This window comes from Amblyomma americanum, chromosome 5, assembly GCF_052857255.1.
Source record: "Amblyomma americanum isolate KBUSLIRL-KWMA chromosome 5, ASM5285725v1, whole genome shotgun sequence".
Lineage (NCBI taxonomy): Eukaryota > Metazoa > Arthropoda > Arachnida > Ixodida > Ixodidae > Amblyomma > Amblyomma americanum.
The window spans coordinates 171,516,881-171,542,620 of record NC_135501.1 but is presented as its reverse complement, the minus strand read 5'-3'; the positions used below and the strand labels follow the sequence as shown (position 1 = coordinate 171,542,620).

The 25,740-nt window shown below is 45.5% G+C and overlaps 1 protein-coding gene and 1 long non-coding RNA gene across 3 annotated transcripts in view; both read right to left on the bottom strand.

Moving 5' to 3' along the window:
• Window positions 1-3,943: 3,943 nt before the first annotated feature.
• Window positions 3,944-11,866, bottom strand: LOC144135292 (uncharacterized). Its single transcript, XR_013315437.1, has 3 exons — window positions 11,730-11,866; window positions 5,228-5,362; window positions 3,944-5,072 (listed from the first exon to the last, which is right to left on the bottom strand). It is a non-coding gene; the product is annotated as an uncharacterized LOC144135292 (long non-coding RNA).
• Window positions 11,867-20,383: 8,517 nt separating this feature from the next.
• The window catches only part of Dhc64C (dynein heavy chain, cytoplasmic), an 80,354-nt gene continuing 74,997 nt past the window's right edge, over window positions 20,384-25,740 (bottom strand). For both annotated transcript variants that reach the window (XM_077665808.1, XM_077665809.1), the window contains exons 73-77: window positions 25,485-25,581; window positions 25,161-25,303; window positions 23,784-23,894; window positions 22,638-22,832; window positions 20,384-20,958 (exon numbers count right to left, since the gene is read on the bottom strand). In XM_077665808.1, coding sequence (XP_077521934.1) covers window positions 20,821-20,958; window positions 22,638-22,832; window positions 23,784-23,894; window positions 25,161-25,303; window positions 25,485-25,581 — 684 coding nt within the window. In that variant the 3' untranslated portion in view covers window positions 20,384-20,820. The remainder of the gene's footprint in view (window positions 20,959-22,637; window positions 22,833-23,783; window positions 23,895-25,160; window positions 25,304-25,484; window positions 25,582-25,740) is intronic.

Sequence of the window (25,740 nt, the reverse complement as noted above, 5' to 3'; positions counted from 1 at the left end):
ATAGAACACAAAATAGAACATACAACCTGATGGATAGAACATAAAGTTATCTAGATTTAAGGCACGAAACAATGACAAATCCAATTCTATGAATTAAGAAGAACTAAAATGCATATGCGATTATAGTCTAGTAAAGCAAGAAAAGACAGTCATATTTATAGTTCACTCGTCAGGGGGAAATAGCATGGATACAATACAGTAAAAAACCGGTAGGCAAACATGGTCACTTGGGGTAAGGAGAAATGATTCATTCGAAAAAGATATAGGTGTAGAAACAGAGTCAAGTGTTAAGAAACAGAAAAAAAAAATAAGTGTAATTGCGGATTGTCAGTGACAATCAGACATGATCATTTGGACATGAAGTATTTTCTAATTTCTTTAAATGCATATATTTGTAACTGTACATTTTCTCTGTTCAATTTATTTAATAATGTCGGCAACTGATTTTGCAGTGTTTGATGACCGTATGTTGTGAGGTATGTTTTGACATTCCAGTATTCACTATAACGGGTGGCGTGACTCGGGGCGTTGCTTTGTAAGTTCGCTAACTGTTTTGGGAATGTTCCACCATTCTTTACTTCCTCTTTATAAAGCTTACTCAGTCGGTAGTCATACATTGTCATAATAGGCATCAGATTGAATTTTAAAAATAGCTCACGGGTATGAAAACGTCTATGTACATTTTCTACTCTACGAAGAAACCTTTTCTGCAGTATATGAAGCTTTTGTACATTTTCCTTTGTTGTAGGCGCCCAGACTAACTGACAGTCGTTCAACCTTGAGGAGAACAGGGTATTATAAATGGCCAGCATAACCTTTCGGGGCAGTATACAGCGGTTGCGATATATGAGGCCTATAACTTGAGAGAGTTTTGCTACTAGATGATTGATATGATAATCCCAGGATAAAGTTTCATGAAAAATAACTCCTAAAGTTTTAAATGTAGAAACATTTTCAATCGGAATAGAGTTTAAGCCTATATTTGCTTACTGCTATATTTCTCCCCTTAGAGCTGAACAAAATGCATTTAGTTTTGGACACATTGACCGTCAGGCAGTTTTTCTGAGTCCATTCTGAGCTTATAATGATATTCACAAAATGTACAATAGGTGCTTCATTTCTGCACATTATTTCTATAATGCACTATACTTGTGCATTTTGGGACGCGTACAAGGAATATTTTACTGAAAGTTCAAAGACGATGCTGAAGCAGAGCAGTTGAATTTTCCACAAATGTTTACAGTAATTGATTATACAATGCTTCAAAAATGATGCAGAAATGAAGCATGGGCAGTAACCAATGAAAATTAGCCAGAAACTACGACTGAAGCTTCAATCGTCGAGCTTACTGTAACCAGATCATCATTGTCGGCCACAAGGTTCAAGGTTCGTTTATTACATGTTTATGGTACAAGGTTAGAGAAAAACATTGGAATACAGAAGGAGGTCCCAAAGTCAGAGACTGTGGACGGGACCTCCTGTAAGAACAATTGTAAAAATGAATTACAGACAGCAGATGCAAAAAAAAATTTAGAGTTTTTGGCATCATAAATGAGCAGTGAGTGAAATACGAGAAATAATGCAAACCCTTATTTGAATGAAAAATGATTACACACCTAATATCATACAGACCAATACAAAAGACAACTCATTGAATAATGTAAATGACAAAACTAGTACCATATACCAAGTAAAATACTATTAGGGGGATTGTAAAAACCGACGGAGAGCGGATTTAAAGGCACAGATATTACGTGAATGCTTAATGCTAACTGGTAATGAGTTCCATAATGTGGTGGCAGTGAAACGAACTGTTTGCTTTCCATAAATAGTGTTCGGTTTAGGGAGTAAAAAGTTAATGTTATTAGCAAAACGCGTGTTGTTGCGACGCGGATTTTGATCAATGCTAGTTAAGGAAAAAGGAAGTAGATTTCTAACAGATTTGTACATAAGGGTACATAATTTGTAGTAGATTATTTTGGTCACTGAGAAAATATTGTATGATAGGAGCAGACGAGGGGCATTTGCAGAGTTGTGACTATAAGTGATAATTCGAATTGCTTGATTACGAATAGTTTGCAGAGAAGATAAATGCGAATGATACGTGCTTCCCCAAGATGAAATGCAATACTGAATATAGGAGTAGATGAACGAGTAATAGAGGGAAATGAGAATGGGAGCATGGAAATACGGGCGAACTTTAATTAATACTCTAATACCATACGCCATTTTTCGGGAAATAGATAAGATGTGGGTCTGAAATTTAAGATGTTTGTCCAGTACTACGCCTAAAAAGGATACGTGATCAGCTGAAAGGATTGAGTTTAAGCCTATGCTAACAGACGGGTTTTCACAAAGAATTTTTTGAGGTGACCTAAAAACTATAAAGCTGGGTTTGGGTGCATTAATAAACAGCAAATTATTTCTGCACCAATCGAATACATTCTGTGCATCAATGTTAAGTTTATCGACCACTTTATTTATATGTGAATCTGAGGTTAAGATTGTTGTGTCGTCAGCATAAAGAAAACAGTTGGAATTATAAAGACACCTAGGGAGGTCATCGATATATAATAAAAATAGAAGAGGGCCAAGAAGGGAACCTTGCGGAACTCCAACATTAGTAGTCTTTAATTTTGAGTATGTTCCCGAGATGAACACGGCTTGTTTTCTATTGAATAAATAGCTACTGATTAGCGAAAGTGCAGGCCCAGTTATCCCGACAGCGTCAAGCTTATTGAATAAAATAGCATGGTTGAGGGAATGAAAAGCTTTGGAAAGGTCAATAAATAATGCACCTGCAAAGTTACCTGCGTCGATGTAGGATTTAATTTTATCGGTGAGAGCGATCACAGCTAATTCGGTGGAAAATCCCATTCTGAAACCAAACTGGTTAGGTGAGAGAATGTCAAATTTTGTTAATTGTTTATTCGGATAACAATGGCTTTTTCAATAATTTTACTGAAAAACGATAAGATAGCGATTGGGCGGTAATTATAAATGATTTGTTTATCTCCCTTTTTGAAGACTGGAATTAGCTTTGCTTTTTAAATGCAGTATAGAAAGCGCCCGATTTCAAGACCAGATTGACAATATGGGCGAAGACATCGCAAATGAGATGCGCAATTAACTTAATATGGGATGATTGAATATTATCGAGACCTGGACTGGCGTCTTTCAGGTTGCGTATTATTTTGCCGATTTCATCAGGGGAGACAGGGAAAAGGAAAATGCTATGAGGAGATCGTTGTAATGTTTGATTAGCGGCAGTATTTAATACTCCTGAGGCTAGAGCAAATGAATCACTAAAGGCTTCAGCAATGTCTGAGGGATTGGTATATGTTACCTTACCAGAAGTAATTGTTGATATGGGAGCTTTCGAGTTGTTTCTGTTTAGGAAGGAATTAATAACTTTCCATTGCTTATGAACATCTGCTGCTGTGAATGGAAAATGAATTGTCACACTCAGAAAAGTGAAAAAAGCACCAAAACATTAACACAAAGATATTTGTTCATGTCTCCTTAAAAAAATGGAAACCTTTAACACTGCGCATACGATTACCATGGTTGGCATGGCTTGCTTTCTTGGACACTATGAAACTGCCAGATTTCCTAGTATTACTTTCAACTATTTCATTAATCTTGTTTTCCTGGGTATGTTTTACACTTGTACTATTCCTATGCAGCATCCTCATGGCAATGAATATGTGTGCAAGTACTTGGCTAGCTCAAGATGTCAACAGTTTTGAAATGCTGCCATGCAAATCAAATATTCTCAATCAACTGAAATTTTTAATACCAATGATGGAGAAACCGTGAATTACGGCTCCAATATGCTGTCACACCGCCCACCTTTTTTAACTGCCTTTACATTGTCTCTCTAGTGTGTCAAGGTAGCGAAATAACCACTCAACCACTTCCAGTGGAGGAGGAGGGACTTTAATGGAACTTCCAGTGGGTCTAGACATCAAGAAGTATACAATGAAAGTATCTATCTCAACCAGTTCCAGTGGGTTTCGACATCAAGAAGTACTCAATGAAAGCATCTATCTGGCCTGCCTTTGCTGCCTTGTTGATTCGTCCACATACGCCACAGGCGAAGTCCCAGCCTAAAAAATAGCTCAAGCCAACTTTGTCCAACTTATGCGAATAAGCTCACAGAACTCTCTTCTTGCAGCTCAACCTTCAGCAGGCAATGCACCTGCAAATTTACAACTGTGTCTGTTGATGTTTTCTAGTCTAGTAAATGTCGTCCGACACAACTCACACAAACAGTTTTCCCTGTGAGTGAACTCCTGCATGCTTTTTCAGATAACTTGGCCGTGCGAACGTCTGCGCACAATGGTCACACTTGAATGACTTCTCATTTTTGTGAATCAATATGTGAACTGAACGCTCTGAGGAAGTATTAAAACATTTGTGGAAAACAGAACATTTTTACGGCTTCTTCCCAGTGTGCATCACCCTGAGATGATTCTTCAGGCTTGCAAGTGAAACAAGTTGCATGGGACATAGGTGGCACCTGTATGGCTTCGCACCAGTGTGGGAAAGGGAATGCCTACGGAGGTTACAACTCTGAGAGAAGGCCTTGTCGCAGATGGAACACTGAAACGGTTTTTCGCCCTTGTGCACACGCAAATGTCTAGTGATGGAATGACCGGGGGGAAAAGTTTTTAAACAGATGGAACATGTATGGCCCTTTTCGCCAGAGTGTGCTTGCAAATGCCTAGTGAGTGAACCTTTGACAGCGAAGGCCACTGGGCAGAGCGGACAGCTGAAAGGTCTTTCACCAGTGTGTACACGCAAGTGTTCATTGAGGCGACAAGGCCTTCCAAAGGTCTTTAGACAGACACAGCACATGTAGGGTGGTTTACCAGCATGCATGTGGGCATGAGCTTCAAGATCATCACTGGATGGTATCACATCTCCACACACACCGCACTCGAATGACTGTTTGGTGGCATGCATCCCAGTGTGCTCTCTGAGGCTTTCTGGATCAGCAAAAGACATCGGGCACAGGTTACACTGGAGCACTTCATCATCGGTCTCTTCCAAGACGCTCACTGCAGTTCCTGAAATCGGCAAGAAATGCATTCAAGAGGTCACTGTACTGTTATTTCCGCAACCCGATCTATCAAGATGGAGCACACTATGGTGCAGCAGAAAGGAAAAGGCCTACCAGTATGAATAACATACAACCTACGAGAACATAGAGAAGCATCATTACCTGGCGAGCTGCTTTCTGCCACCACAGAATTTGATGAGCTGGGCAAAGCATCCATGAGAGGCTGAGAGTATTGTGTTGTCACAACAGCTGCACAGCAATTCATTAGCAGCTGTTTAGTAGTCTTCAACGATGTTCCTATTGAGTGTCAGCAAATTTTATAATTAGTCAATCCTCAGGAATTTAGAGATGCAGTTTTAAACCCAGTAAAACTTAATGTTCAGGAATAGCTCTTCATCTCATACAATTGAATGTATGACATGTAAGGTAACATGACAACAAATTATTCTCTTTTTTTACATTTGCATGTCATGGCTGTACTGATCTTTCTTAGTGCGCTACTTTTAACTGCTGTTACTACATTAGTGGACACACACATATTGCGGAATCTGCACTAGTACTGCTTATCACATATCTCTGCAAGCAGGTGCTAGGTAAGAATCCTGGGCTCATGCGTCAGAAGAAGCAAAGTTGAAACCACTTTTTCACCAGGACAAATTTTCAGTAGTGAAGATCAACATTTCGTCATTCTGAACGGTACCGGAAGTAGCACAACCCCAAACAGGCCGCAATAACAAAAAAAAAACACAAGCAGTGGGTAATAATGCTGCACTGGTGTTCCTTTAGTGATGAACTCCTTCATTTGTGGTGCGTGAGCATAAACTATATAAACAAGATGCAGTGCATCACCACAGTGCTACGAACAGGGGCAACACTGAACTGGTGGATGACAATGTCAAGTATGTTCTCAACTGACTTGACATTTAAGCACTCACAGCGCCTTCACTCCAGTATCCTCACAGGAGCAACAAGCTTGCTATAACTGTGGCGGAATTAAAAGGTGTCCAAACACATTTAGTATCACAGCTTCAAAGCAAGTTTATGAGGAAATCTTGTGAACTCTCGGAGCAATAGCATGGCTGCTCACAGTATAACTTTGCAAAAATACATGTGGACGGGGAAAGTGGCCATGATACCACATTGTGGGTGAAGTGCTTTCCACATTGGTGGTTAAACGGTGTGCTATGCCAAATTTCAGTTGTGCCTTGTGGTGCCGATAGACTTCCAAGGTATTTTCACAAAGTTTAGCATCGCGCGAACTAAAAAAGAGCCACATGTAGTCAGTGTGAAATCTAACTCTTGGCAATCAATCACTGTTAGTAACAGGAAATACCCAGCAAGACTCCGCAACCAAAATATACGTCCGGTAAGTGCATTTTTAAGCTTCACGACAACATGATGCAATACATTCTTGTCTTAAATTTACCAGCTACTGAGGCATATTTAGAACTGGTGAATTTTCTTAACGCCCTTCAAACAGTCGTCATTTCTTGAAGTGCTTCAATAGTTGAAGGTCTGAAAACAGAACTGGAAGACCTTTTCTAAAGCTAAAAATTTAGCCCGAAAGTTGTGGAAAGATTGACGAATACTCGTGAAAAGTTTCAGTCCCGAACGAGCGCCCCACCCCCGCCAGTCGAAATTACTGGCAAAGTAGAAGGAGGGTGCCATCTCGGAACGGCACCGAAATTCAAGATGGGGGCGACATTTTTCCGGCCAGAAAAAAAAAACGCAGTGCACGTGGTTTTGAAAACGTCCTGCTGTTTTTTCCCGATCGATGTACTCGAAGAACGAATCATCGACGCATTCACTAAACACCGGCGCGCCATTACTCAATAAAACAGAGATGAGCTAGGCGGTGCATACTGCTGGGAATAACAGCGTTGAGACGAGGGACACACAAAGAAGAAGACAGCGCCGGTCCTGTTGCCTTCATCTTTCTTTCTCTCATCTCAGTGCTGTTATTTCCAACCATTAGTCAACTCTCTTCAAAGTTTTGCTGTGCAACTTCCCGAAATTCTTGTCCCATTCCCGTATCCGTTTGCGGTCGAACTTGAAGTCTCGAGACGTTTGGCAAGCGTTCGTTCTGTTTTCCCAATGCAATTGTATGACCTGAGGTTGCTTCACCACTGTGTACGAATGCATGGCCGACTTGACAACGCCAAAAGAAGACAAATGGTGCGTGACGAACGGGCAGTGTTGCCAGATGGCGCGGAGTGCTATAGCCAAAAAGTACAAAAATTGTGGCCCAAACAAGCCAACCATCAAACTAGGCCAAGGCAGTTAAGAGCCAAAAACTAGCCAACGTTGTCGTTACAAAATTTCCGTCACATCAGCCATTGGAAAGTGATACGAACATTTATTTTTCCAATTTAAACTGCGAACACGATAAACCAAACAGATCACGTGACGCAGCAGAAAGTGAAGCATATCACATATGCGCCAGCTGATATCCTTCAATAACATCACTACTCGTACGTGACTGCGCTTTTCAATTTTTCCAAGAAGAACGTACCCGCTGCGGTGGCTCAGTGGTTAGGGCGCTCGGCTGCTGATCCGGAGTTCCCGGGTTCGAACCCAACCGCGGCGGCTGCGTTTTCATGGAGGCAAAACGCTAAGGCGCCCGTGCGCTGTGCGATGTCAGTGCACGTTAAAGATCCCCAGGTGGTCGAAATTATTCCGGAGCCCTCCACTACGGCACCTCTTTCTTCCTTTCTTCTTTCACTCCCTCCCTTATTCCTTCCCATACGGCGCGGTTCAGGTGTCCAACGATATATGAGACAGATGCTGGGCCATTTCCTTTTCCCAAAATCCAATTAATATTATTAGTAGTAGTAGGATTAAGAAGACCGTGCTTGCCTCAAAAATTTCTGCAGCACCGATCATGCTCCTTTAAACCGCATCGCGCGTGGTTCTAAATTACGCGCGCTTAGTTTCTTGCGGTTATCTGCCCAGCGTTTCACATTGGCACCGACGACCAAGTGACCCGACAAGTGAAGGAGGAGCGTCGGTGCAGCGTTGGTGGGGGTGCAGCCTCGTCAAGTGGCCAGAAATGTAGGACAATTTGCGCTTCGCACCTCGCGGTCTCCCCTCTTGTGCTCAGAGCAGTGGTGCGAACGCGAGGAGCAAGTCGAGGCAAGTACTGATGAAGGTAAGGAACCAATGTCTCCTTGCGACAACTGCGCTCTGTGCGCGATCTCGAAAGCTGGTGGCAACTGCCCCGGGCTCATGTTCACGCACATTAAGGGGAATCCCCCCCCCCCCTCTCCTTCCCGGAAAATAATACAGTGGTGGGCTTATCGTCTACTATAATACGTTTGGTGGGCAGAGCAGGAGGGGAAAACGCACTCTGCGAACGAGGGCTTTTGACTCGGAATCCTGCAGTTTGTATAGTTGTCATGTACGGAAGTAAAGAGAGCAAGCAAACCGAAAGAAATAGCGGTGGTTTAAACTTTGGTTAACCCTGATGGGAGGCGAAAGATTCCTTTGCATGGCTACGCTCACAAACGCCACACAGACTACCGAACTGATTGTCTGTAAAGCGTCGATGAAATGCCCAGTGGGGCAGTTGCCACCTGCCACGGCGGGCAGATTGTGATGACATCAGTAGGTCACATGACCTGCCACGTGACAATTGTGACGAGACTGCACTGACGCTGCCCTCTTGAAAACGTAGCGTAGTGAAGCTTCCGCATAAAAAAAAAACTGCATCAACAGCTAAGCAAACTTTGAACACTCCTTGAAACACGTTTCGTTTACCAATAAGATTTTCTGGGAGCGTGTAGCCCAATAATAGCTACAACGCTAAACCATATAAAAAGTAGCCAGAAAAAAGTTTTAGTAGCCCAGTTTTGTTACATATAGCCCAATCTGGCAACACTGCAAACGGGCATGCGAATGGCTTGAAACGCAGGACTGGATTGGATTCTTGGACTGGATGGGGCAGGCCAGTTTTGCCTAGGCGCGATGCGTGACAAGGGTGCGGAGGGGGGAGGGGGGCATTTTCCCGGAATGGCGCGGGAATGTGAAATTAACAGTGAAGTTAGGGGGGGGGGGGGGAGGCGGAGGCCCTTGCATGGGTGGGAGCGCTTGTTCGAAATTTTATGGTAAACGACTACAGAAATCTCATTTTAGTTGGCAACTTTCTTCTGCGTAATTATGCATAATACATTAGAATGCACAGATCACCATCTGGTGTTCATCTTCAACAACTAAAAAATTTCAAATTGATTTTCTTCTCTCATGCAGTTTCAGTTTCTGTTTCATCAACTGAACGATATGGCTGTGACATGTAAGAAATGTTTGTCACGTGAGGTATGGAAAAACTACAACATAACCACTGATAAATTATTTATTGTCATTCCAAATCTTGAAGGCTCGCTTAAGTGTTGTTGTGAATTAAAACTACATATCAGCAATTATATTGCTGTTCTTTCATGACACTAGAACTAAACACTTCTTACACGTCACAGCTATCGTTCGATTGATGAAACCGAAACCAAAATAAGCATCAACAAATTCAGTTATAAGTTATTTAGCGGTCAGATACCAAGGGGGGGATCCATGTATACCAAATGCATCATATGAAAGAGGAAAACAAGCGAACAATAATTTGATCTTTCTACTCCTTTAAGGTCTCACAAGTTGTTCGCAGTGGAGTAGAAACTATGAGAGTGAGACGATGGCTTCCACAAGTGTGCTGTTTTCATGGACTCACGAGCCAACCACACAGGTCCAGAAGCCTGTTCTTTAACCACTCGTAGCTTCCACTCCACTTCGAACAACTTGTGAGATGAAGTACAGTCTCATGATGATGCTCTATACTGGAATGCACATTTTTTTAGCAATGTTTGCAATTTTTTCAGCAACATTAAGAGGGCAGGAAAATCTGGAAACTTTTCCTAAAATAGGTCTGCATATGTTGATTGGAAAAAAACTGTTTCGAAAAAGGTTCATATTTTGTTCACCTGACTTCAAACCTGTAACTCTGCACGAAATGAACGCAAAATTGATGCTTTCAACCTCTTGCGGAGGGGTGATTTTTTTATCATAGCACGCAGTATTCCTATATAATCCAGGGTAATGTTTTGTGTTGACACTTTGGCAAAAACATTCAAAATTTTTCTGCAAAAAAAAAAATAGTCACAGCCTCTCTATATGACTATTTGCTACTGAACATACCGTTATATTAACCCATCAACTGGCACAGCAAAGCAAGAATGATGATGATTATGGATTTTTATGGCGCAAGGGCATCTACGGCCAAAGAGCGCCATGACACAAGGTATTTTTCTTTTTCTCAAGGTGGGGTCGAAGACTCGTTTCCCAAGCATTTCACCCTAAATAAGCCGAGCACCAGACCAGGGGAAAGCTTGTACCCATTGTATCACCGGTGGGTACCCGGCGGCACTGGGGATCGAACCCCGCACCTCCCGCATGCGAGGCGGATGCTCAACCACTTGGCCACCGCTGCGGTCTAGCAAAGCAAGAATGTGTGAGTGGCGGTCGCAGAATGTATTCCTACTCATTTTCTTGACACACCTCTGGTACAGACATATCACTGTGACAAAAAAGGCAATAATAGTCGGCAGCACTGGCAGCTGAAATGCAGAACACGAAGGTTCCTTCTGCAACGTTCACAAACACCATGTCGCAAATGTTCTGGGCTTATGTAATCAACAGTGGCATTATCTTAATTTTGAGCACCTAAGGAATCACACATGACGTTAACTACCACGACTCACGTTCGAATGGCCAACAGGAGCGTTCATTCGACCTGAAGCATATATTCCGAAGGCATTCGAGTTTTGAAAGGCATTCCTGAGAAATCTGCGATATTCAGGCCGCGGCCGATAGCTTCCAAAACGCATCCCAGCGAAAAACACCGGCGGCTGGGCGACATGGCTTTCGACTCATAGCATAAGGATGTGTGTTAGATACAGGCCATTGTGGCCGACATGAACATAGATTTAATAATGCCCATGTGCTTAGATTTCTCTGAGTGTTAAACAACTCCAGGCGGTCGAACTTAATCCGGAGCCCGTCACTACTCCGCGCTTCATTTGCTGCCAAATGCGAAGAAGCTGCGTAGGGTGATTACCACGAATTACTGCCCCAGAGGGCTAGCGTACTCAGCGGAATTTTTAAGCCATCATTCCGATGCAAAACTCTGGTGGTGCGCGAAAAAACAAAAATGAAAATTGGTTTTTGGGAAAGGAAATGGCGCAGTGTCTGTCTCATTTCTCGGCGGACGTACACCTGAAGCGCGCCACAAGGGAAGGGATAACGGAGGGAGTGAAAGAAGAAACGAAGAAAGAGGTGCCGTAGTGGAGGGCTCCGGAATATTTTCGACCACCTGGGGATTCCAGCTGGCATCGCACAGCACACGGGTGCCTCGATGATATTTTCCCGTAATTCGCACCAAGAAGTCCCTTACCGCAAATCATCACATCGCGTGAGAGCACGCAGCGCGCTACGTCACACAAGTAAAAAACATGCTTTTAAATACCATATACTTTTCTATAGGCTGTACTAGAAACTTCTGAGCATTAAGTCGACTTTGCGGCTTAAGTGTGTAGTCTGTAGCTGACTGTTACCGAACGCTGTAAATGAGCACAGGATCACGCTAGAAGCTGCGGTAATGAGTGTTCTCTCAGTGCCCACTTACCAACGTTGCTGATAAGGCGAAACGATGCTCACATGGACATGAAGAGTTGAATTTCAACAGCTCATTCGTGCGATTTGCACAAAGGTGAAACGGAACCAGCGGGCTTCCTTCGCTTGCTTGAGCTTCAACTGCAAGACCACAACTTCTCTCTCGAATAGAAGCACGAGCTCGCCTGTAGGCCACGTGCGCCTCTGAAAGAACGAATAAATTAAGACACAAAACAGTTGAAAATAACTTCTACTATAATAAAATAAATGTAGACAGCATATACCACTTTTTAAATGTGAATTAGCGAATTATTTCCCAAAATACTGCTGGTGCGATTTACACGCGAGTGGAAACACCTTCACAAAAGATAACCCCCACTGTTCTCACTTCGTTTTCTTTTTCCTTGAAGAAAAAATGTTGGATTTTAGGGTAAATGAAATGGAGCATGTATATCTGTCTCGCATATCGGCGGACACTTGAACCGCGCCGTAAGGGGATAAAGGGGAGACTAAGAGAAGGAAGGAAGAAAGTGGTGCCGTAGGAATGATTTCGACCACCTGGGGATGTTTAACGTGCACTGACATCGCACAGCACACGGGCGTTTCGCCTCCATCTAAATGCAGCGGCCGCGGTCGCGTTCGAACCCGGAAAAGCCGTATCAGTAGCCGAGCACTGAGCCACCGCGGCGGGTGATAATAATAATTGGTTTTTTGGGGGGAAAGGAAATGGCGCAGTATCTGTCTCATATATTGTTGGACACCTGAGCCGCGCCGTAAGGAAAGGGATAAAGGAGGGAGTGAAAGAAGAAAGGAAGTAATAGGCGCCGTAGTGGAGGGCTCCGGAATAATTTCGACCACCTGGGGATCTTTAACGTGCTCAGACATCGCACAGCACACGGGTGCCTTTGCGTCTCGCCACCATAAAAACGCGGCCGCCGCCATCGGGTTCGAAGCCGGGTACTCCGGATCAGTAGCCTAGCGCCTTAACCACCGAGCCACCAATCCTTCAAAGCAGGTTTTTCGAAGGGCGATTGCTTCACATTTCCTTCAATACGGTGTCCTAGGCATACTTAAAAATTAGCTGTGGTTCTACTGCTTAACAGCTAGTTAGAGAGTGAAAGCTGTGGTGTGTCGGGTAAGTAGAAGCGGCTGGCCGGAATTCCCGGGTACGAACCCGACAGCGGCGGCAGCGTTTTTATGAAGACAAAACGCTAAGGCGCCCGTGTACTGTGCGATGTCAGTGCACGTTAAAGATCCCCAGGTGGTCGAAATTATTCCGGAGCCCTCCACTACGGCACCTATTCTTCCTTTCTTCTTTCACTCCCTCCTTCATCCCTTTCCTTACGGCGCGGTTCAGGTGTCCGCCGATATATGAGACAGATACTGCGCCATTTCCTTTCCCCCCAAAACAATTATTATTATGACCTATAACGTTAAGTGCGTTCCGCACACTGGATAGGCCATGCTCCCACCCTGCCAGGTGGTGTTTAATGGTTGATCGTGACAGGTTGCTCACCCAATGAACGCTGCGGATTACTGCAGCAGTGGCGCATGTCTGCCACAACGTTGTCAGCGTTAATGCACGCCGCCCACATCTCTCTCTCCCCACCGCCACGTAGTAGTAGTATTAGGTGGTTTTATTAAAATGATAACAAGAAGAAAGGAAAATATTTTTGCTAGCCCCGGCATCTACCATCGATACTGAACATAGTTTCTTAATATTAAATAAAGGGAAAGCTGGCGCCCCGCCTATGAGAGTTTGCATGAAGCATCCTCGAGACCACCTCATCATGGGCGCTCTAAGCATCATGGGGCGGAGAGCTACCGTCTGCAGAACTACAACTTTTGGCCAAAACAATCAAAAACAAATATTGTTCGATAATTAAGAAATTCCTATCATTCAATATCCTGTCTAAAATCGTAACAAACGAGCAGAAAAGCACGTAAATGCAAATTTTGCTCAAAATAAGCAATGGCTTGCTCTCCTATTAGCCAAGCATTGCATACCACAAAAGCCAATAGTTCGTGCTTAACAGGCGCACTTTTAAAAAGAAATATGTTTTTAAAAGGTTTTTCCACAGAATTTCGGAAAACAAAAACCTTTTATTGCCATCATGTGCTGTTGCGTTTTCGCTACTATGACCTTTGCGCACTACTTTTACGCCGAAGTCGTCTGCGCGCGGAGCGCGCCATGGATACGGAATGGGACATCTCAGTAACGCCACACTATGTTCCTAAAAAAAACTACTATCCCGCACCAAGTAGCTCATGGCCCCATGATGCTTTGCGCGCCCACGGAGGTTCAGGTGCGGCGCCGCCAGCTTTCCCTCTAGTTAACAGTAAGAAACTGTATGATACCGAAGCACCTGAGCTGGGGCAGAGGAAATAAAAGGATAGCAGGCAGACTGAAGATATGAAATGAAAGAGGTAACGGGACAGGAAGAGAGGATAGGGGAGAGGTAATATACACAAACTATTTACACAATGAGAAATGCGTACAGGATGCGCGTGTGATTATAGTTGTTCTGTTAGCGGCGGATTTCGGTTTAATCCCACCCGGAGGTGCTTGGGTTGTAAAGCTTGTTTCTGCTTTATTTCATTCCCAAATGAAACTTTCGGCTGCAGTTTCGGCGTCAGCTTCGCTGCGGTTTCGCGATGACGATCATCTGATTTTGTAGCGGCAGCAACACTAGGCCACCCAGTCGAGCATTTCGCGGTACATGCGAGAGGAAAGTTGTGCGCATGCGCCGTTACCATGGCAACCGGAGAGGAGCAGTGGGTGCGCAGCACGCTTTTTGGTACATGGGAGAGGACAATTGTGCCCATGCGCCGTTACCATGGCAACCGGAGAGCAGCAGTGGGTGCGCAGCACGCTTTCGGTACATGGGAGAGGACAATTGTGCCCATGCGCCGTTACCATGGCAACCGGAGAGCAGCAGTGGGTGCGCAGCACGCTTTTCGGTACATGGGAGAGGACAATTGTGCCCATGCGCCGTTACCATGGCAACCGGAGAGCAGCAGTGGGTGCGCAGCACGCTTTTCGGTACATGGGAGAGGACAATTGTGCCCATGCGCCGTTACCATGGCAACCGGAGAGCAGCAGTGGGTGCGCAGCACGCTTTTCGGTACATGGGAGAGGACAATTGTGCCCATGCGCCGTTACCATGGCAACCGGAGAGCAGCAGTGGGTGCGCAGCACGCTTTTCGGTACATGGGAGAGGACAATTGGGCCCATGCGCCGTTACCATGGCAACCGGAGAGCAGCAGTGGGTGCGCAGCACGCTTTTCGGTACTTGGGAGAGGACAATTGTGCCCATGCGCCGTTACCATGGCAACCGGAGAGCAGCAGTGGGTGCGCAGCACGCTTTTCGGTACATGGGAGAGGACAATTGTGCCCATGCGCCGTTACCATGGCAACCGGAGAGCAGCAGTGGGTGCGCAGCACGCTTTTCGGTACATGGGAGAGGACAATTGTGCCCATGCGTCGTTACCATGGCAACCGGAGAGCAGCAGTGGGTGCGCCGCGCGCCCGCTCCACCGTCGAAGGTGAATGTGACGTCACGCGTATGAGCAGTTGTGCGCATGCGCCGGTACTATCGTAACCAGAGACCCCACTTCTCCCCCTATCATCTCTTCCTGTTCCCTCACCTCTTTCATTTCATTTCTCTATTCTGCCTGCTATCCTTTATTTCCGCTGCCCCAGCTCAGGTGCTTCAGTATCGATGGCAGATGCCGGGGCTAGCGAAAATCTTTTCCTTCCTTTTTACTATTATTTTAATAAAAACCACTACCACCACCCACACCTGCGCCGCGTTCGTCACCACCGCATCGCCGCACGCCGCTGTATCACCTTAACCGCGCGTCGTCGAATGCGCAGGATTGCGTATAAAAGGCGGAGATGTAATGGGCGTCTGTATCGCAACGCTTGATACGGATGCACAGAAGGAGAGTCCAGCCGCTGCTAAACGGCGGTATGGACAAGAGAACAATAAATCTTCCGATCCTGAGGTTGTCGCCTGGCAGTTGGCCACTCAACAAACAGAGAATGAGCGTCGGAAGGCGAAGAGAGCAGCGGAGACGCCCGAACAGAGAGAGCAACGCCTTGCCAAACGGAGACGCCACACTGCTGAGCGTAATAGACGCCGCATAGCCGCCGAGATGGAGCCTATGGAAGGAGTCAGTCAACGGGAACCAACCGAAGAGGATCGATGTGAAGGCCCGTCGCGTGTCTGATATCACGCCATTCGAGTTTCCGAAAGTGCATCTGCGACCCGGACATTTAAAGCAGACTTTGTGAACAATCCGCTTGGACACATTCGTATTGTGTGCGACAGACTGTGGCACCAAAATGACCTGACACCAGTGAGTAATCTAATGTATGACACTGCGTTTGGCATTACCAGAACAACAAGCTCAGCCAGGGAAACGTACATACCTCCCGCTACGTATATCGTGTCATGTGTGTTTCTGCTCTCTGTCCTTTGTGTTTATTAACGCTAGTAATATGTCGCCGTCTGTGAATCAAAAGCATCAACTAGCCCAACTTAATTCTTTAATAGCGGAGCTAAGCCACTGCCAATTTTTATGCGAACAAAGGAAGCTATAGCTTCAATAAAAGCGTTTCATGCTCAGAAACAGCGGACGTCAAGCACAGCGTTGGAAGAGAAAGAGTTCTTTGACTACGGCAACACTTAAAGTAAATATATCGGTGATTATTTACATGTACACAAGAAGAGGTAAACAAGTGGGTCTGTTCTCAAGCTGCTGCCTTCGACACAGGGCGCAGTGACGTCTTCTCAAGCAGTGCGGGATATCGGGGCTACGGTTTACGTTAGCAGTACAAAGGCCGTAACACAAATTTAAGCAGCCTCTCCCAGGCCTCGACCAGTGTCTCTACGTGCATCAAAGCGCGATAAATTGAGGCGTCCACTGCCCCAGGGAGCCAGTCATGCGCCTTCCTTTCCTCAAAATCGCCGGAGTCTAGAACGGCAATGAACACGACTGACTGGACTGATGTTTCTGAGAGGAAGAAGGAAAAGGAAAGTGCACGGGCCTGCCCATTGGCTCAAGAAGAGCCACGCTCGCTGCCGCGTGCTGAAAGTAGTGGGGGTAAAGGATAAGAGAGCGGAGTGATGTAAAAGACGCGCCGTGCTAATATGCCCCGGGCCGATCCCGGAGGCAGTGCAATACCGGGCCGACCCGGGCCATAGTGCTTCAAGCCAAGCACTCAGCCATATTCCAAAAATACGGTTAATATATTAGGCCCAGCGACCCGCTGCAAATATTAAATCAGTTATATTCAATGAACACGAAGAACGCCGACGGTCTATATATAAAATGGTTTTTGGGGAAAGGAAATGGCGCAGTATCTAACATATCGGCGGACGCCTGAACCGCGCCGTAAGAAAAGGGTTGAAGGGAGTGAAAGAAAGGAGGTGCCGTAGTGGAGGGCTCCGGAATAATTTCGACCACCCGGGGATCTTAAACGCGCAGACATCGTGCACAGCAGACGGGCGCCTTAGCGTTTTTCCTCCAGAAAAACGCAGCCGCCGCGGTCGGGTTCGAACCCGGGAACTCCGGATCAGTAGCCGAGCGCCGTAGCCACTGACCCACCGCGGCGGGTCTATATATAGCTTAATAATAATTAATAATTGGTTTTTGAGGAAAGGAAATGGCGCAGTATCTGTCTCATATATCGTTGGACACCTGAACCGCGCCGTATGGGAAGGGTAAGGGAGGGAGTGAAAGAAGAAAGGAAGAAATAGGTGCCGTAGTGGAGGGCTCCGGAATAATTTCGACCACCTGGGGATCTTTAACGTGCTCAGACATCGCACAGCACACGGGCGCCTTAGCGTTTTTCCTCCATAAAAACGCAGCCGCCGCGGTCGGGTTCGAACCCGGGATCTCCGGATCAGTAGCCGAGCGCCCTAACCACTGAGCCACCGCGGCGGGGCCGGTTGCTTAGCTCGAAAACACGAATTCATGTCGGACGAAAAATGGTTTTGAGGTAAAGAAGGAGCAGTATATGTCTCACTTCTCGCATGGATATTGCGTCTACAACACCCCCAGAAAACAGGAATGAAGAGTAGGTGATGGTCTTTGTGGAAGGGAAATGGCACAGTTCCGCGCGCCGTGATAGGAAGTGAGGAAGGTGGCGTTGAAAAAGTTACTGTAGTGGATGGCTCCGGGACAATTTTCACCACCTGGGGATTTTCGACGTGCACAGACATCGCACAGCTCACGGGCGCCTTTCGAATCCATCGAAACGCGGACGCAGCGGTCCAGTTCGAAATCGGGCACACCGGCTTACTAGCCGGGCGCCCTAACCACTCAGCCACCAAAGCGCGATCAACCGTGAACATGCCATCCTTTATCACCATCTGCCTGAATACACACACTGTAGGGCAAAGGCCTCTCCCATGTCTCTCCAATTAACCCTGTCCTTTGCCAGCTGCGCCCACCCTATGCCAGCAAATTTCTTAATCTAATCTCATCCGCCCACCTAACCTTCTGCGGTCCCCTGCTATGCTTGCCTTTTCTTGGAATTCACTCCGTTATCCTTAAGGACCAGCGGTTATCTTGCCTTCGCAGTACATGCCCTGCCAAACCTCATTTCTTGATTTCGACTAGGATGTCATTAACACGCATTTGTTCTCTCACCCACTCCGCCCGCTTTAGTGTGCAATATGTTCTCAGGAGATAAATGGATTTTGAAATAAGTTTGCCTGTTATAGAGGTGTTCTGCAGCTGGTATTTACATGGTGTTTGAAGTTCACTGGTAATTTTTTCAAACCAAATCGAATATGAAGCTTTGCTACCGAATTGAATATAAATAGTTCAGCTAAAAACTGAATCGTATACGAATCAAAAATGTTTACTAATATTCGCTGCTTGTGCAAATATTTGATCAGCATTCATGAGAAATAGCGAAGCTCTGCATTCACAGTTAATAGCCACAAAAAAACACAAAAGACAATTATTTACATTTGGGGGGTCGCAACTAACTCTGTGTACGCATATGAAAAGTACTTTTGTTGTTATCAGAAGGTAATCAGCTAGCACTACATCTCAGTGAATGAGACGGGCGAGAGCTACATATTAGCCATGGCCTCCGAGGTCAAGCATAAAGGCCGGGTTTGCAGAACCTGCTTGGGCCCTGCCATGTTGTCCAACACAAGGCCATGTGTGGGGATTATGAACACGTTCAGAATATTTTTGAACATACATTATTTGATTCGGTACTCGAAATTGAGAGCCACGAGACAATTTGTGGCTCTCAATTCAGCTAGCCGGACTTTGAAGTATCAGCCACAGCAATTTTCGCAACAAGCGTGACTGAAATTAATGCTCTGTAGCACAGCTCAGCTGAGCCCATGTCCCAACTTGAGACCCTTTTGAAAACCTGTTTCGGCGACACCACCGCATCGACTTCCATCGTCTCAGTAATCGGGTGACGGCGAAAGGGACGTTTTGGAAAGTGACGCCTGTTGGGATACAGGCCTTGGTGTTTTCGGTCAGCTGCTCTTTCAAAGAAAATTTCAATACTTAAACCTCACCTTAGCCACAGAATGGGCCTAGGACAACATTACTGGTCATGAAAATCGCCAGCTTCATATCTAGCAGCGGAACCAGTCACTACGAGGTGCCAGTGTGCACCCGAGGGCTGCAATTTCTCCCATTGGTATGCCCCTCAACTGACGCTGCATGAATAATCTCCACCTATCGGAAAACACTGCTACAAACTGAACAGAAAGACTTATGAAGGCAAGAGGGTCTTAGAAAAAAATTTTTATGAATGAAGTCACAATTATGAAATCCTTGGGGAACATGTATTTTGGCGTGCTGATTCCAAATATGGAATTTAATTTCATGTGCAACAATTTCTTGAGCACTTATGCAATATGTTATGTAACTTTTTGTGCAAAGCTTTCAAGAAATCCTGCTGCAGGGAACTTGCTAGATTGCATGCCATTGGTTTCTCTTGACATTAAGCTATGCAATAAAGCTAAAATTATCATCCTGCCTGTTACAGAAGTTGAGTTATAGAATTTTGAAGTTGTCACTTCAGAAACGGGAAGACAAATTTTTCTTCCCGTTTGTGAAGCACGAAGTTCAAAACCCTGTAACTGAGCTTCTGTGATAGGCAGGATAATTTTACCCTTATTGCATAGCTTGTTGTCAAGACAAGTGGACGGCATACATTCTAGCAAGTTCCCTGCAGCAAAATTTCGTTAAAGCTCTCCATAAAAAGTTACACAACATATTGCATCAAGTCCACAAGGACTTGTACATTAAATTAAATTCCATATTTGGAATCAGCATGCAAAAATACATGTTCCCTGAAGATTTCATAATTGTGACTTCATTAATAAAATTTTTTTTTCTAAGACCAGCTTCCCCCCCTTAACATGAGGAAACGTTAGCTGCAGGACAAAGGTCCCGTGCACTGATCTTTAATTAGGTATACCATCCACAGCATTCCAGCAAATTTCCTTTTCTCACTCCACGGTAGACAATCCTGCCACCAGTGGATACATGTCTGCTCTTATTCAACTTATATGCACACTCCATCAGTTGCCAGCTTTATACGTTACTTGTCTGGCCCAAGGCTGTGCACTCTTTATGAGCCCAAAGACTCGGGAGAGTGCACGACAAGAACTTCTGGGGTGAGTCGTGTGATAAACATTTTTATTTCACGAAAAAGCGACAGCAGAGTCTTCTTTAAAATCACAGGCGCGTATTACATGCCACATCCTCAACAAACAATAGTAAAAGAGAGAACAAGCTGCCAGAGGAGAAAGACCTGTCCCAAGCTTCCTATGCAGCCACAGTTGACTGGCAAGTGGACCTCAAAAAAAGCAGAGGTACCATTCATTCCCTTGCCTTCAAACAAAGTGCCCATCCAAAAGTCTTGTATAAAAGCTACCACCTTTACATGAACTAGGCAACGAACAGCATTAAGCTGTCACAGAACACAGGTAGGAGTGCGTTGCTGTGAGCGGTGCAAAGTAGTTGTGCGGCGCTTAGCTGGACACCCGAGTTTCAAGAAGCTGGTGTCACGCTGCAGAGGTGCACCAGCTAACTTGCAGATCCAAATAACACTCTCAGCCAAGCGTGGTAGAGCACAGCAAAGCCACACCCCGCTCATAGAAGCTGTGAGATTCCCGCGCGTCGGCGGCAGGAAGGTCAACGGTGAACAGCAACTCTGTGCGGCTGGAGTTGAGGTACACTGGAAGCGTCACCTGCGGAAGATGAGGGAAGCGATGCGGGTAAACGTGTCGGTGGTGTTCCGTGTGGACACTGAGCAGAGGTCGTGCTGCCCCTGCCACACTACTTTTTCTTCCACAGTTTCTAGTTCTTGTGCTAGTCGAACCAGTTTCATGACATCCACAAGTTGACCAGGACTTTTCTTGAGTAAAAAAAAAAAGATACAGCAGAATCTCGGTGATACGAACCCGGTTGATAAGAATTTCACGATGATACGAATTGGTGAAATTCCCCGACAAGAGTGCATTGTGTACTGTGTGCAGAATTTCGGATGTTCCAAACTCTCTCAATTGCCTCTACAGATGATACAAACGCGTGCGCAGTGAGCGGCGGTGCCCGGCCCGCATTGCCAAAGACGCGATCGCTAATCGCGCGGTACGCACTGCGTGCAGTGAGCAGCAGTGCCCAGTCCGCACATCGCCAATGTCGCGATCGCTAGTCGCGCGGTACGCACTGCGTGCAGTGAGCGGCGGTTCCCAGCCTGCACATTGCCAAAGCTGCGATCGCTAATCGCGTGGTACGCACTGCACGCAGCGAGCAACGGTGCCCGACCCGCACATCGCCAAAGTTGCAATCGCTAATCGCGCGGTACGCACCGCGAGTAGCGAGCTGTGACCGCACAGCAGTGAATAAATCCCATCAGCCGTAAACAGATCTGTGTGAATGCATTTTTCATGCTTTTGCATATAAATTTTGTTCATTTGGATGACACAAAATTTCGGATGATAAGAATTTTTCACGATCCCGTGAGATTCGTACCACCGAGATTCTACTCTAGTACTACCCCTTATGGGTATCCATGGGAATCAATTACTTAAACAGGTAAGTTTAGCCCCCAAGTGCATTGATCTCTTGACAGTGCGGCTACTACTGCCTAGCATGCTGTGTGGGAGATTACAACTAAACCCACTAATGCCTTTTTTCTTTACATGCGTTATCTGGATGCCGCACAGGTTCTCCACCTACAGTTGAATGCAACCACAATAACTGCTAAACACATCAACCAAACGCAAAGCACATGCAACCACACTTTTCCTTTGTTCACATTTTGCAATTTTGATGTCTAGCTTTAGTTACACCAGGTTTGATGTCTCAAAGCTGCACATCAACTTTGAGGGATGACATAGTGCTGTAGTGGAGGGCTCTGGATAAATTTCTGTCATATGACGTTCTTTATGTGTTTGTCTCACTGCAACCATCCCCGCTAGAAGATGGCAACCACAGCTGGAATTCAACGATGCAACCGTATACTTAAGTGGTCGAATGCTACTGTTACTGCCACTGCCAATCCACTGCCATTGTTAAACCTAGCTTAGTTAGAAACTCCTTACTGGAGAGCCAATCTGCTGTTTGTGTAATGCACTTTTTGCCACCATGCAGCCTCTGTCTCGCACTATAGCATCAGATGAAATACAAACAAGACAACTGAAATGTGAACAGCAAAACAAGATCTCCTCTAAAGGAGTCTGGATACCAAGCGCACTTCATTCCCACTTAAAAAATGCAACGACTGCTCAGCTGGTATTTTTGCGCTCTTGGCACCGTGTTTCAGTTGTCCCGTTCATGTTTCCTTTGACGCTGTTCATACATCGTGCTTTTTCGCTCTTTTGAAAACTGATCTCCCTAACAGTCTTTTTGAAGACATTGTTCTCACCATGGCCTGGCCGGCGGTGTCATCCTCGCGGTACTTGACCCACCGGATGGTGGTGAGGGGCAGTTCGGTGAATATGGTCGAGGTCAGGCTCAGCCGACTCTGGACACACTTCGCACCCTGCAGCTTCAGGCCGGCCAGGGCAAAGCTGTATTCATCCATGGGGCCGGGCTTCTCGTCCGCGTCAGACACCCGCACCTGTAAGCAGTGCACAGCAAAGTTAGAAACCGGCACTGCTAGTGAGCTTGCACAAGCGGTGGCAACCTCAGTGTTCAGAAACCAGTCGGCCTTAATCGCTTGGGAGTAGAGTCGACTCTCAATAATTGAAACTCGAAGAGGACTGAAATCTTTTTCATTATCTGTAGTCCGACTGAAAGTGCACAGGTTGGTTTGCATAAATGCCCTTTATGCAAATGAACTGCTCGTGAAAACTACACCACTACACAATACAGGTGGTTCATAAAGGCCTTACAGCCATACCATGTAAGTGCTGAAACACAATCTTTGAAACAAACCAGCAGTTCTAGAATGGTATACCAACTTTCAGCCACCCAAGAAAAGAAAAGACAACGCAAGGAGTCTCATCTCAAAGCATGATCATGAGAGCTGTTGACTACTTCAAGAAAAAGCCAGTGTCCACGCCAACTTGCCACAAAACATTTGCAGCAATTTCCTACACCTGAACTAGCAGCTCTCTGGAGCAGTTAGGACCAGAAGCTTTTATCAACAAACTCATGAACTTGTGGCCAGCAGATTCTTTTCATCTCAAAGCAGCTTTTTGGAGTACCTGAGAAGCAATTTCAGGATGATTCCTTGCAATCGCTGAACTCTAGTGGAGCACAAATACTCAATACCAAAGCAGCGAATGCCTCCTCCAACCAGTTTTATCAATCTATTAATTATGACGTCATGGTCAATCACCTTGTACCTGTCAGTCACTTGCGATGCCAAGCTAGCAGGTAAAAGGCTGTTCACCATGACATCATAATAGGTTGACGCCATATAGTGAAGGGCTTCTAGGCACCCGCTACATTCTCCTGCAGCTGAGCTGTATCCAATAAAACAATAAAGACACTTTGCCAGGCTGCAGGAAGGAAGGTGGCAAATTTATGCCAAAAAAGAGAGGAGAGTGGAGTGTAGGTCACTGACCTCAAGCGAGAGTTCTTCCAGGGACCACCCATTGGCCTGAGCCACATACTGGCGGGTGGCTGTGATGTAGGCCTCCGGGTTGAACAGGCCGCCCAGCCAGATGTGCAGGGACTGTGCCGAGAAAATTAGGTAGACATCAAAATAAGCACTACGGAAGGAAGGTTGTTTATATACAGTCAAACCTCATTATAGCAAACAGGTAAAAAATTGTAAAATAGTGCAATATAGCCCGAATTTGCAAAAATAAAATTTTGCCACACTCATCCAGGAGAAAAGCCAAAAAACTGTTTTGAGCACAGCGCAACTAAAAAAAACAGCCAGCAGTAGCCACGATGCCTGTATTTCATTCTGTAGCCTTTTCTAGCTTATAAAGAGAACACTGCAGTAGTGCATATACACAGGCCAACTTAAATTTGTCCTCAGTGATCCTTTATGGGGGGAAGAGTGTCTTAGAAAAAAATTTTTATTACTCTAGTCACAATTATGAAATCTTCGGGGAACATGTATTTTTGCTTTTGCATGCTGATTCCAAATATGGAATTTAATTTCACGTGCAACAATTTCTTGAGCACTTATGCAATATTTTATGCAACATTTTGTGGATAGCTTTCAAGAAATCCTGCTGCAGGGAACTTGCTAGGATGCATGCCATTGGTTTCTCTTGACATTAAGCTATGCAATAAAGCTAAAATTATCATCCTGCCTGTCATAGAAGTTGAGCCATATAATTTTGAAGTTGTCACTTCAGGAACAGGAAGACAAATTTTTCTTCTCGTTTGTGAAGTACAAAGTTCAAAACCATGTAACTCAACTTCTGTGATAGGAGGATAATTTTACACTTACTGCATAGCTTGTTGTCAAGACAAGCGGACAGCGTACATTCTAGCAAGTTTCCTGCAGCAAAATTTCGTTAAAAGCTCTCCACAAAAAGTTACATAACATATTGTATCAAGTCCACAAGGACTTGTTGTACATTAAATTAAATTCCATATTTAGAATCAGCATGCAAAAATACATGTTCCCTGAAGATTTCATAATTGTGACTTCATTAACAAAATTTTTTTTCTAAGACCAGCTTCCCTCCTTGTTGACGCTGCAGGTGCACTGGAGCAGCGCATTCATTCCATCATCGCCGCTAAGGCAGCGAGCGTGTGTCGTCGCTCAAGAGCGGAACCACGCAGGAACACTCGTCTCGCAGCAGCCATCGGACTGTTCCATTGCGCAGCGGCTGCTCGAGCCGTCGGGCCTGTGCGCTTTAAGCTGCTTCCACAGTACAGTCTGTATGGAGAGAATACCGCTCTGAACGGTTAATTTGCCGCGGAATGGCAGATCGGAAGGTGTGGCTGTCGTTTTCTGTCGCCACCCTGCACCACTGACCTTGAGGGCGGCTGCTCCGCCGGAGGTGCAGGCCTGGGAGACCCTCTGCAGCTGCTTGATGCGGTCCGAGAAATCTGTCACCCACTGGATGACAGTGCAACCGGGGGACACCGTGTACTTCCTCCAGTGGGATGGCAGCATGCCTGCCAGAAAATAAAGGAGGCACAGTGAGTGTGTTGCTGCTCTCAACTACAGACAAGTACGTCTGTAAAAAAACAGATGGTAAAAACTAGACAAATTCAATCTGGTCCGTCAAAGAAAAGCAAAGTGTCTCCTTGCCTGTTCGACAAGTGCTGGACACTTTGCAAGGAACCCACAACCTACCTTTGGCAAGATCGGCTATCATGGTCCTGTGGTAGTTGGTCTGGCGTCGCTCACCACGACAAATGCGCACCATGTCTTCCAGGTCCGAGCGCACCACCTGAATTGAATGCCAAAAAGATGGCAGTGGTGAGAACCAAGCCAACTAACCTTTTGCTCCCTGATACACAGCCGCAGTCATCAATATCCAGACCAGAAATTTTTGGCTCTGGGAAGTATGCCAACTTAACATAAGACGCCTCACATCCACTTCTCTCGT